This window comes from Dermochelys coriacea, chromosome 8 (genome assembly GCF_009764565.3).
Source record: "Dermochelys coriacea isolate rDerCor1 chromosome 8, rDerCor1.pri.v4, whole genome shotgun sequence".
NCBI classification, from domain to species: domain Eukaryota; kingdom Metazoa; phylum Chordata; order Testudines; family Dermochelyidae; genus Dermochelys; species Dermochelys coriacea.
Genome location: NC_050075.1, coordinates 45783538 through 45797013, shown reverse-complemented (window position 1 = coordinate 45797013; position 13476 = coordinate 45783538). Strand labels below are relative to the sequence as shown.

At 46.7% G+C, this 13476-nt stretch overlaps 1 protein-coding gene across 1 annotated transcript in view; it reads left to right on the top strand.

Moving 5' to 3' along the window:
- The window catches only part of LOC122461243, a 42959-nt gene extending 30659 nt beyond the window's left edge, over positions 1 to 12300 (top strand). The window contains exons 4-6 of the mRNA XM_043520149.1: positions 3935 to 4059; positions 8350 to 8417; positions 10708 to 12300. Coding sequence (XP_043376084.1) covers positions 3935 to 4059; positions 8350 to 8417; positions 10708 to 10901 — 387 coding nt within the window. The 3' untranslated portion in view covers positions 10902 to 12300. The remainder of the gene's footprint in view (positions 1 to 3934; positions 4060 to 8349; positions 8418 to 10707) is intronic.
- The last annotated feature ends 1176 nt before the right edge of the window (positions 12301 to 13476 follow it).

Sequence of the window (13476 nt, the reverse complement as noted above, 5' to 3'; positions counted from 1 at the left end):
GAAACCCCCTCCCGCCCAGCAGGCTCTCCCCTGCAGCCTTTGTCCAGTTTCCCCGGGCAGAGGTGTTACCTCTCCCATCCCCCTCCTGGCTCAGGTTACAGGCTCTCAGGTATCCCATTCCCAGTGACAGGTTTCAGAGTAGCAGCCGTGTTAGTCTGTATTCGCAAAAAGAAAAGGAGTACTTGTGGCACCTTAGAGACTAACAAATTTATTTGAGCATAAGCTCCCCTGCCACATTCCCAGGTCAACACTTCCCCCCCCCCCCCGTCCCTGCTGCATTACACCCTTCTCTGAACCTTTTCTAATGCCAGTATATCTTTTTTGAGATGAGGAGACCATCTGTACGCAGTATTCAAGTTGTGGATGTACCATGGATTTATATAAGGGTAATAAGATATTCTCCGTCTTATTCTCTATCCCTTTTTAATGATTCCTAACGTCCTGTTTGCTTTTTTGACTGCTGCTGCATACCTCATGGACATCTTCAGAGACCTATCCACGATGACTCCAAGATCTCTTTCCTGATTAGTTGAAGCTAAATTATCCTCCATCATATTGTATGTATAGTTGGGGTTATTTTTTCCAACGTGCATTACTTTCCATTTATCCACATTAAATTTTATTTGCCATTTTGTTGCCCAATCACTTAGTTTTGTGAGATCTTTTTGAAGTTCTTCACAGTCTGCTTTGGTCTTCCACAAGTACTCCTTTTCTTTTTGAGCAGTTTAGTATCATCTGCAAACTTTGCCACTTCACTGTTTACCCCTTTCTCCAGATCATTTATGAATAAGTTTAATAGGATTGGTCCTAGGACTGACCCTTGGGGAACACCACTAGTTACCCCTCTCCATTCTGAAAATTTACCATTTATTCCTACCCTTTGTTCCCTGTCTTTTAACCAGTTCTCAATCCATGAAAGGATCTTCCCTTTTATCCCATGACAACTTAATTTATTTAAGAGCCTTTGGTGAGGAACCTTGTCAAAGGCTTTCTGGAAATCTAAGTACACTATGTCCACTGGATCCCCCTGTGCACATGTTTATTGACCCCTTCAAAGAACTCTAATAGATTAGTAAGACATGATCTCCCTTTACAGAAATCATGTTGACTTTTGCCCAGCAATTTATGTTCTTCCATGCGTCTGACAATTTTATTCTTTACTATTGTTTCAATTAATTTGCCTGGTATTGATGTTATACTTACCTGTCTGTAATTGCCAGGATCACCTCTAGAGCCCTTTTTAAATATTGGCATTACATTAGGTATCTTCCAGTCATTGGGTACAGAAGCTGATTTAAAGAACAGATAAAATCATAAAATCTACAAACCATAGTTAATAGTTCTGCAATTTCACATTTGAGTTCTTTCAGAACTCTTGGGTGAATGCCATCTGGTCCCGATGACTTGTTACTGTTAAGTTTCTCAATTAATTCCAAAACCTCCTCTAATGACATTTCAATCTCTGACAATTCCTCAGATTTGTCACCTACAAAGAACTGCTCAGGTTTGGGAATCTCCCTAACTCCTCAGCCATGAAGACTGAAGCAAACAATTTAGTTTCTCCACAATGACTGTATTGTCTTTAAAAAGAAAAGGAGTACTTGTGGCACCTTAGAGACTAACAAATTTATTTGAGCATAAGCTTTCGTGAGCTACAGCTCACTTCATCAGATGCATTTGGTGGAAAATACAGAGAGGAGATTTATATACACACAGAAAACATGAAACAATGGGTTTTATCATACACACTGTAAGGAGAGTGATCACTTAAGATGAGCCATCACCAGCAGCAGGGGGGGGAAAGGAGGAAAACCTTTCATGGTGACAAGGAAGGTAGGCTTCAGAGTAGCAGCCGTGTTAGTCTGTATTCGCAAAAAGAAAAAGCAAATGCATCCGATGAAGTGAGCTGTAGCTCACGAAAGCTTATGCTCTAATAAATTTGTTAGTCTCTAAGGTGCCACATGTACTCCTTTCCTTTAAGGAAGGTAGGCTATTTCCAGCAGTTAACAAGAACATCTGAGGAACAGTGGGGGGTGGGGTGGGGGGAGAAATAACATGCGGAAATAGTTTTACTTTGTGTAATGACTCATCCATTCCCAGTCTCTATTCAAGCGTAAGTTAATTATATCCAGTTTGCAAATTAATTCCAATTCAGCAGTCTCTCGCTGGAGTCTGTTTTTGAAGTTTTTTTGTTGAAGGATAGCCGGCCTCAGGTCTCTAAGGTGCCACAAGTACTCCTTTTCTTTTTGCGAATACAGACTAACAGGGCTGCTACTCTGAAACCTGTATTGTCTTTAAGTGCTCCTTTTGTATCTCAATCGTCCAGGGGCCCCATTGATTGTTTTGCAGGCTACCTGCTTCTGATGTACTTAAAAAACATTTTATTACCTTTTGAGTTTTTGGCTAGGTGTTCTTCAGACTCCTTTTTGGCTTCTCTTATTACGTTTTTACACTTAATTTGGCAGTGTTTATGCGCCTTTCTATTTACCTCACTAGGATTTGACTTCCACTTTTTAAAAGATGCCTTTTTATCTCTCTCTGCTTCTTTTACATGGTTATTAAGCCATGGTAGCTCTTCTTTAGTTCTTTTACTGTGTTTTTTAATTTGGGGTATACATTTAAGTTGGGCCTCTATTATGGTGTCTTTGAAAAGTGTCCATGCAGCTTGCAGGGATTTCACTCTAGTCACTAAAAAAAAGAAAAGGAGTACTTGTGGCACTTTAGAGACGAACAAATTTATTTGAGCATAAGCTTTTGTGAGGTACGGCTCACTTCATCAGATGCATGCAGTAGTTCCTTACTTTTCTCCAAGTAAGTCTAAGTAAGTAAGTCTCTGAGGTGCCACAAGTTCTCCTTTTCTTTTTGTGGATACAGACTAACATGGCTGCTACTCTGAACTCTAGTCACTGTACCTTTTAATTTCTGTTTAACTAACCTCCTCATTTTTGCATAGTTCCCCTTTCTGAAATTGAATGCCACAGTGTTGGGCTGTTGAGGTGTTCTTCCCATTACAGGAATGTTAAATGTCATTATATTATAGCCCGCCGAGTCTGTACCTATGGTCCTGATCAGGAAGTCTGTGTCGATAACCAGCATAGAACAGCCTTTCAGAGGCCTGGATCTGTGCGGAAGTCTGCCATCGCTTAGAGAAGGCAATTTTGGGGACTTTGTGTGTGCGTGGGATGGGTGGAGATTTTGTCATTCTATAGATTATGCAGGAAGATGGTTTGGGAATCTGAATATTTAGATGATTCTTTTAATATCTGGTACTGGAAGCAGCATGGCTGAAGTAGCTGAGCACTCTGGCCTCCATCCAGTACAGCACTTCAGGAGCAAAGCAGCTCTCCTGCTTTGCTAGATTGGGCCCAGCCCTTAAATCAGAGACGTGGAAGGAGAAGATTTGGCTCAGGCTGCCCATTCTGCTACTAACTGTGTGTGTGGAAATCAAGCTGGCTCCAGAACCTCCCTGCCTCAATTTCTCCTGCTATGAAAGCACTTGCCTTTAGAAGGGTTGAGATCTTTGCATTCAGTGCAAAGTCATATGGCTTACATTAGGGGTAGTAAACAGAAGTCTAAAGGCACTGATGCTCATGACACTCTGGTCTTTGTCCCATTGGCCGCACACTCTCTCTCCAAATACGACAAGCTCTGTTCATGCATGAATCAAATATAAACTGAGGAGCTGTCTTACTCCTAGGTAATAGTGCACTGCTTGTTACAGAGGGCCTGTTTACCTTGGATGTTAATGAGTCCATGATCTAGTATCCAAGAGGCCTAGGACTGGGGGTGGGGATGGATGGGGGTAGTAGCTGCCCTGAATACTGTTCTGTTTGTGCTGCAAGAAAGGAGCATTCGTGACTGTCATGTTGTAGAAGCTGCTGTGGTACCAGGTAAAATATCTGCAGGTTTTTTTCCGTCTCCCACTCTTGAACAGTGCATTTCTCCAGGGCCTGGTCTAAGGACAGGCAGCTTTCATCACAGAGAACTACTAGGGCAGCAAAAGACTGAAGCAAACCCACTGCTCTCTCTTCCCTCATCCGGGCACTTACGGAAAGCCAGGTAAAAGCATCTGTTTGTTGCAAGGCTGCCTTCTTTTCGAGGGGTTAGTTTTCCAGCACATCAGCAACCTTGCTACCAAGTTTCATAAAAAAAATATGTCCATGGATCAGCCATTTTAAAATCCTCCAAGTGTCCATATGAAAATAAAAGCCAACTCACAGGGCAGCAATAGCTTATATACATAAGTGTGTGTGTATAGATAGATAGATAGATATGTATGTGCTTACAGAGCCAACCAGTCTTAGTCAGAATGTTTCTGACTGGTTCCCTGATGCACCTACCTAGTCTATATTTACACATCCTGTTATTTTAGATGATATTCCCCCAACCTACTTGTTTATCTCACTCACCTCTCACATCTTGTATCAAGCCCAGATCCTCAAAGGTATTTTGTCTCCTAACTTCCACTGAAATTACTGGAAGTTAAGAATCTAAATACCTTTGAGGGTCTGTGTCTAAGCTCTTAGGGGCAGGGATTGTCCTGTACTGTGTGTTTATGCACTGCCTAGCACAATGAGAGGCCATTCAGTGCTTCTGCAATGTAGCTAATATTCAAAGTGTTTTATGAACCCGAAATCCCTAAAATTGCACAGTCCCTTTGGATAAATTGGAAACCAAAAACTTTCAGGGGTTATCTTCTGCTAAGGCACAGCAGGCCTAGTTTAAAAAAAAAAGGGGGGGGCACACTAAAGTTCCATTTGGGCAGCGAATAAAGAGGTAATTTACACATGCAAACTGTGCACTACTCACACAAATCAGGGAATAGTGTTGCCAACTCTCACAAGATTTGATGTTTTACTAAACAGCTCTCCAGCTCCTGGAGTTATGTGATTATATGAGAATCTCAGCTTTCATTTAAAAAAAAAAAAAGTTTCTAGCCCTCATGCTGCAAAGAAAAACTTGGAAGTGTGACCCAGGTGCTTCTGAAAGGCTCAGAAAACAGAAGGCAAACAGAAAGGTCCCAAATTGTTTTGTTCATTCTAAATCTTATGATTTTTAAGCCAATTTCATGATTTTTGGAGGGCCTGACTCATGATTTTTTTTTTATGTTTGGGGTTGGCAATTCTGAAAGTGTAGTTTTCCTGTTTGTGCCTCTCTCTCTACTGTCTTGCATAATAACAGGTTTCAGAGTAGCAGCCGTGTTAGTCTGTATTCGCAAAAAAGAAAAGGAGTCCTTGTGGCACCTTAGAGACTAACAAATTTATTTGAGCATAAGCTTTCATTGGATGCATCCGATGAAGTGAGCTGTAGCTCACAAAAGTTTATGCTCAAATAAATTTGTTAGTCTCTAAGGTGCCACAAGGACTCCTTTTCTCTCTACTGTGACTACATTTGGGGCACCGTTTTTTGAAATTGAGTCCCCTAGTGTTAGAGCCTAGGTAAATTGATGTGATTTCCACATTTCTGGGAAAGAATGGCTGATGAGAAAGTGGCTATTTTTGGTGTGTGTGGAAGGTTACTCAAACAGGGACATTAAATAACAAGCAAAGTCTTTATACACCCATAAAATAGATATGCAAGTTGGTAATAGCCAGAAATGTCCATGTTAAGGGAGATTGTGGTATTGTTTTAGCTGTGCTGGTCTTAGCATATTAGAGAGACAAAGTGGGGGAGGGAAAATATTTTATTGGACCAGCTTCTGTTGATGAGAGAGACAAGCTTTCGAGCCGCACAGAGCTCTTCTTCAGGCTAGTGGAGACACAGTCCATCCTTAATACACAGCGTACCTGGCTATTTTCCCCTCATGAAGGATAGCTTAGGGAGTGACTCAAACCATTAGCTTTAAAGCTTTCTGCATAAACAAAAAACCTAGCATAAAATCTGAAATCTGTAATGTGTGTGTCAATTTAAATATTACAGAGGAAGGTTGTGTTGGGGACCAATACTGCTTCCACTGAAATCAATAGGGGTTTTGACAAGACTTGAATGGCAGCATTGTAAAACCTAAGGGGTAGTGCTGCTCCTAGGTACTGTTTTGTACATTTGTTTTTCTCTAAATACGTGAATAAGAGAGATTGGCCCAAATCAAATCCCCAGGGCTGAACAACCCAGAATCTGGTGACAGCCAGAGCCAGACCTGAACGATGCAGCATACACCTTGCTGTAAATATTGTTGATAGGAACAAAACATGTTTGATACTCTATAATATCAGACAATCAGTTCCTCCTCCACCTACCTGCCAAGTCTTGAGGCCAAGGCTCTGGGCCCAGTGCTCTTCAGTTGCCCTGGAGTGTAAATCCAGAGTACCTGTACTGAAGTCACAGGAGTTGTTCTGGATTTAGCTTGGCGTAGCAGAAAGCTAGGAAGCTCTCACAGATACACAACAGAAAGCAGGAGAATGCTCAGCTTTAGGGGATGTCTGCACTGCAGCATGTTTCGAGGTCCCAGACCTAGCTTTGATCTTGCTAGCTCAAAGCCAGCTTGAGTAACAATAGCAATGAAACCATGTCAGCAAGGGCGGCGGCATAGGCTCGTTCTGCCTGCCCAGAACAGTGGGGACATAGCTGGGCAGATGCCATCCATGCTGCCATGGCTTCACTGCTAGTGTTACTTGAGTTAACTAGATCAAAGCTAGCTCAGGAATGTCTATGTGTGTGGCAGTCACACCTCTGACTGCAGTGTGGAGATTGCCTTAGGACAGGGCTACATTTACTTTATGGGGGCGTGTAGAGTACAGACAGTGCATGCCCAGCTAATATGGTTATAAATAGCAGCATATGGCACTGTTTAGGTGAGTAGAGAAGTGTGCCCCACACACCTGAATACCCTACCCAGTTATCTACATGCCCAAGCACTTCCTCCCACATTTCCACTGCTGTTTTTAGTAGTATAGTGCCCTGCTCCCTCCCCACTACAGTAGCCTTTCCCCACTTCTTCCCCCATGTCAATGTCTTTCCCTGTTGCCGGAGCCTTTCACTGCAGCCTATAGCTACAGCTGTAGTGCCTGTACATTGCCGTAAGTGTGGACATAGCCTTTGATGCACTCTTGCAGTGAGATGCTGGACTTTGCAAGGAAGTGGAGAAAGAACTTTATTTCCAAGTCTCTTCTTCTACAGTGCAACTTGCATGTGCTTACGGCGCACTGTAGTCTCTCATACTGTGTGTTCTGCCCTCGTTTTCTTTCCAAAAAAATCTTTCCATTCACCTTTGTGTTTTTTGGCTTCCGTTGGTTTCAGAGGGACATGCCAAGCCGGGTTTCCAAATGTGGGAATCCTAACAGGACGCTCCAATCAGCACGTATGCTCAGCGTCGCCTGTTTCACGTGCCTAGATCTGCGCGTGTGGAGATGCAGGGTCCAGGCTCCTTGTCTAACAGTCCAGCGTGCGCTGGGCTGCAGTGTTAATGAAGCTGAATCTGGGGGGGTTTCACAGTATTCTGGCCGCTGCAGGAGACTGTCTTTCCCGGGGGAAGCTGGGGTTCTGTTGAACGTTGAGGGCCCCGTCCTGCCAGGATCCCAGTGGAGCTGAAGGCGCCCAGCACCTTGCAGACAGGGAGGCTGCCAAGTTTTGCCAGTCCCAGCGAAAGTGCCATTTTAATAAGAAAGTTACATGCAAAGTGCTGAGTGGCTTCTGCCCCAACAGCCCCAGCACAAACCAACCCCTGAAAAACCAAGTGGAGCCAGTTGGGGGGAATGAAGGGGCTAAACACAGGAAGAATCATTCAGTGTAATGGATAGGCTGGCTGATCTCTCTCCTCACCTGGACCTCCAGGCTGCCCCCACCTCCCTCAACCATTGGCTTAGCTGTGTCTGTGCTGCCTTGTCCCTTCCCCACTGAGCTGATGCAATGTGCTGCCCAGTGGGGTCAGCCTGACGCAGCCTGCCCGCACGGTGCCATTTAGAGCACCCAAGCTGTGCTGTGCCCCAGCACATCGAGGGGGCGCACTCTGGGCCCCAGCTGCTGGACTGCTAAGGTTCCTTATAGGGAAGGTGTTGGCAGAAGGCCCAGGGAGGTTTGAGTGGGTCTCGCTAGGTCAGGAGAAGTCAGTTGCAAAGCTGGGGTTAGGCTCCGGGATGAGATCTGGCCCCACGGAAGTCAGTGGGAGTTTTGCCGTTGATGTCCATGGAGCCAGGATTTCCACCAGCAGACCTGGCTCCCAGCCCAGCAGGCAGAAGTATCGGGAAGGGAAGATGATCATGACCTATTCCCAAGATCCTCTAGTGAGGGGCACATTAAAAACTCCAGGAGGACACCTGCCACCCTGTTCCCGCCCTCGCTAGCTGATCAAACCCTCCTGACCCATAGCCCTGACATGTGGGGACCTGACTCCTTTCCCTTCTTGGTCCTCAGATTGATGTCCCTCAATCCTGTGAGAGCCAAAGCCCCCGATCCTGCCTTCTGTGGACTCGTCGTAGCAGGTTTGGCTTTTCCTTTGGAGCATTTGGTGCAATGGCCCTGGGGCTCCCATCTTGAAACATTCGCTCTTCTCTGCAATTAGCAGTTCTATGTGCTCAGGGCAGGGAGTAGCCAGCTCTGAACTCAGCCTCAGGTGCTTTGTGCTGCTCCTGTGACTGAGATCTTCTAAGGTATTTAGGCACCGAACTCAACGGAAGAGCTGCTACTATACAGCAACCCGTAGCCTGCTCCACCTCCTCCTTCTCTCCCTGGGAGGCGCACTCCCAGCAGATGTGATCAGACTGCTGCCCTGCCCTCAGCCACAGAGCGGTTAGGAGCTCACTGACACCTTTTCCTCATTGTCACCAGCTGCCCCCGGATCTGGAGGGCTGTCAGGCAGGCAGATGTATGGGAACGCTTCTTCATGGCATGTAACCGATCTGTAGGCAGTGTCGGGTAACACCTGTCTGGGGGTTGGTGTACATGGACTGTCATGCTGCACATGTTTGTACCGTGCACACACACACACACACACACACACACACAAAACAAGAGGCTGGGTTCGGCTAGGCCAAAGTTTTCAAAAGTGGCCCCTGATTTTGCCTGCCCATCCAGAGCACCATGTGCAGGATTCTCTTCAGTGCTGAGCACCCACAGCTCCGTCTGAAGCCAGTGGGTGCTACACATGCTCAGCACTTCTAAAAATCAACCCCCCAAAGCAGGCACCAAACAACAGCAGCTCCTTCAGAAAGTTTGGGCTCTCGTATTTAGAGCAGAGGGCTGAGTCAGGGCTCCTTTCCTGGCTGTGCCTTGATCCTCATCAGCTTGAGCAAACACTGGGCAGCCACACAGAGCTAGGTGTTGCCATCCTGTGCACACACGAGCGTTCAAAGTCTAAAAGGACAGTCCGTGGCGTCTTCCAGATGCAGCACTTGAGGTGGCACCAGCCTTTGCCTGCAGCAGGAAGTTCCATTCATGACCCTAAACCGCAGCTCTGGGTTTATTACCCACAGGAGACTCACTGACTGACCCTTGAAAAGGACGCCAGGACAGCGCTGGAGCAGGCAGAGCTGTGGGATCTGTCCACTGGGGGAGAAGAGAGATTGTGCCTCAGGCCATCTGTACACACCTCCCCTTAGAAGAGGGCAGTGGTTGTCGTCCCATGTGTAGGATGGGAAATACCATTTGGAAAACACATCATTCAGGGTTCATCTGTTGCCCGGAAAAGAGCCCCGAGCCAGGCCCTGCTTTTGGGCAGCGGCTCAGCTACCACCACGGTCCTGCTAGCATTCCTATTAGTCTCCCCCAGTGACAGGAGCATTATCACAGTCAGGGCATTGTCCTTTAGCCACGACATCCACCCCTCTGCTTAGGGTATGTGCAGACATACAGTGGACAAACGTCAGCTCCCTACCGATGCTCCCACTCTGACCATTGCTACCGTGGCTGGAGAGGCATTGGGAGGAGGAGGGCAACTGTGTGATCTTGAGAAAAATGCTTTTGTATGACCTCTGTATGGGTGGAGGAAAGGGAAGATATGAGAGCAGATTTTGGATATAGTGGAGAATATATGTACGTGCCATCATGGGCACATGGGCAGTTCCAAAAAGAGGAACTGCAACAAGTTAAATGACCCTTGTTAACCCAAAATAACAAGACTTCCCATCATGTGTCAGGAATAAACATGACAGCAATGGGGGGCACTCAGATGCAAGGGGGTGGACACTCCAAGGACCTAGGAAAATAGGTGGCAACACCAACCCCACCCTCCAGGTAAAATCCTGAGGACAAATGAATGCCACACCATGCCTTAATGGTCACGCTCTCCTGGCCCAAGGGAGGGAAGTAAGTCTCCGAATCAAGGGCCCACCACAGATAATGCTCTGCTCCAATGGTCCAAGCCAGTAAGAGCTGGCTCAAGAACATCAGCGAAAGCTGCCATGGTGGAAACAGGGAGAGCCGGGAAGCAAATGGTGTAGGGCTCCATAAGGCAAGAACAGTATGTGGGCTGGCACCTGGAAGCAGAGGCTGCAGGTTTAATCTGCAGGATTTAGGGGAACACTCCAGGCTCCCCCTCATTTCCTTAGGCCCCTTCAAACTTTTGAGAAGTCAAGCTCCCAGGGTTGTGAACGTGAGCAGGAGGAAAGCTGCACAGATTACGTGGGGTTGTAGCTTGCCCCTGGATTTCGGGCTCAGTCAGAGGAGGGATGGAGTGCACTCCTTGCTCTGTGATTGCACCAGTTCCTCTCACACCCGCCTTCCCCCACCAACGTGGCAGCCAGGAAACCACAGCTAAACTGTTTCTCCCTCCAGAGAGGCTCTGGACCAGGCCAGCAGCACTTCCTGACAAGCCCGTCTCTCCCCACACTTTGGACCCTGCGGGAATCCTTCACTACCCTTCGCTCTGCTCCCTGCGGGAAGAAGAAGAAGATGAGGGCTGTGAGCTGCAGGAGCCTAGGGACTGCAGAGTGAGAAAGCACCATCTGGACGGCAATTTGATTTCCTAGGGCTGGGCAGCAGGGAGAACCTGGCCCACCTTGCTGGATATCATGGTATAATTGTTTCCTCTCCAGTATCAACGACAGTGGCTGAGTCGCCGTTTGGCCCTCTCCAGACCCCTACCCCAATATGATGCTTATGATAGTATCCCAAATACAGATCGTTGGCTCACAGCAAATTTTCCTCCTTTCATCCTGCTGACGTTGCTAAGCGAGATAGACAGAGGCACCCTGCTCCACAGGTCAGGGCTGCTCCCTTCGGTAGCTAGGAACCTAGACAAATGGCCCTTAGCCCCTCCAGGAGCAATGGGGGCTCCTTACATACTCCCTCTGCTCAGACTGAAGCCTATAAGACAGGTCAGCCACCACCTACCCATCCTGTAGACGTCACCACTGCTGACAGTTTATTACACAGTCATAGTGGGGCTGAGCACTTACCCTCATTAGAGCAAAACCTTGTCCGTTCCTCTGGGATGGGAGGAGCCTTTGTGGAGCAGACAAAGAGAGGAACTCTGCACCCCTTTGCAGAGCTTCATGCCAGTTGCACATAGCTCTGGGTGTTGTGGCTGGGACTGGGATTATGCCTCACTGCTGGCCACACATTTCAGAGAGGGAGTGTGGGGACTCCAGGAGACCTGGCTCTGCCACTGGCCTGCTGGATGACCTGGGGCAGTCACTACCCCGCTCTGTGCCTCAGTTTCCCCATCTGTAAAATGGCAACAACGAGTCCCTTGGCTCTTTTTATGAAGCCCTTTGAATGCTCCGGAGGAAAAGGGCTACATAAGTGCGAGGTAGTACTAGGAAGCTAGCGGGCAAGGATGGGCTGCAGAGTTGCCTGACACCCGCTCCAACGGTTTGGGTGTTGATTCCCTTCCCACAGCTGCTCTGGCATGCTCTGCCCCAAGCCCATTTAGTCAGGCTGCGTGGGGAGAAAAGAGGGAATTTCACCCAGGTTGAATGAGCAATTGGGTGAGTGATCATACTATCCTGGGTCTTCGATTTAACAAAGCACTGGACTCTGCCACCGTGCCATGTGACTGCTACTGTGGTCCTTTGCATTGAGACGAAGTCGCTCTTCAGTAGCTAGTTTCATTTTAGTCCTAGAAGGTGCTGCTGTGAAAGTGTAATTGTGATAGTATATGGATCACTGTCAGGCAGTGACCTCCCATCTGATGGCTGTATTCGTGACCTCTGAGAAAGGCATGCCATGGAGTTGTGTTGCTGTGAACCTATGAATAGTTTAATCGTCTGCTCCTTTCAAAATGTCTGGCTGTACCACTAGAAAAGGGAAGGGGCTGGTATTTAACTAGCTGTGAGTGATCCAGGCATCCGAGTGGAGCTGTTTTTTGAAGACCAAAGTCTTCTGGGCGCTGCACCACGCTTCTAATAAATCGATTTTAGTCGTCTGCGCTGACTCTAAGTGTACTGGTTTATGTCATTCCTGGCCTGGGATAAGCAGCTGTGTAAATGACATGGGTGTTGTAAGGAACTAGATTAAGAAATAATCAACCTAGACCATTGTTACTATCTAACGTTACATTGTGGTAGTGCCTATAGGCACTTAGGTGGGGTACAAATATGTAGTAAATGATAGTTGCGCTCCAAATGCTTTTCAGCCTGAAAGCATTTGAGAACGGTGTATTGCACGTGTTACACTCATTCTTAACCAACACACTGGAAAGACAGACCAGGAAATTAAGGCAGCTTAGTTTAGTTAATTGATTGATTATTCCCTTGATTGATTGCATTGATGTTCATTGCAGTAAGTGCCCAGCGTCTTGCATATGAACAAGACTGTTTGTTGTGGGACTGAATAATTCTGCCTCCCTCACAATAAATCCAGCCAGTCGCTTCCTGCTATGCTGCATGTGTGTTTGTTCATTTACCATTTACTTAGAATCCAGCTCCAGTGGCACAGAAATCCAGGGATTCCTTTGAGATGTCCACACAGGGCAAAGGCTGTGCTCATGTCCAACAGTTTAGCAGGTTCTTTAAATCTGTTGCATTTGTGCACTTGTGTTCAGCCTCCATACAGACCAAGTTTTCTTTTGACGTGGTCCTGATCCTGAATGCATCACTTTAATTTCTGCTCATGAGCTATCGCTGTCCTGGGCCCAAACACATAAGCGCTTCATGAATTACTTTCAGGAACTGAAAGCCTGAGAAGTGGAAAGACAAACAGCACAAGGAGGGCCAGGTTCCATGACGCAGTGTGTACAGAGGAGGGAACAGAACAGGCCTGTTCCATCCGACCCTGCTCTGAAGCAGCCCACCATGTGCCAACTAATGCCAGATGCATTACTGCTGCAAATTGGAAAGGGCCCTCCTGACCAGTCACGTTCCACCCGCAAAAGAATAGAATGAAAAAATCCCTGTAAACTGTGAGCAGCTGTAGTCCTGGGCAGAAAGTCTGAAGGCCTGTCTACATAATTACCAGCATTATTATACTGGTACAATTAGCCAGCTAGCAGTGGCCTAAGTGTGCACCCAGGCTAGTTATACCGGGATAGCTATCGTGGTATAATTATAGTGATACTGATACATTTCCCAAGCCCTTAACTGTTGCAAATTTATAGAAAATTGA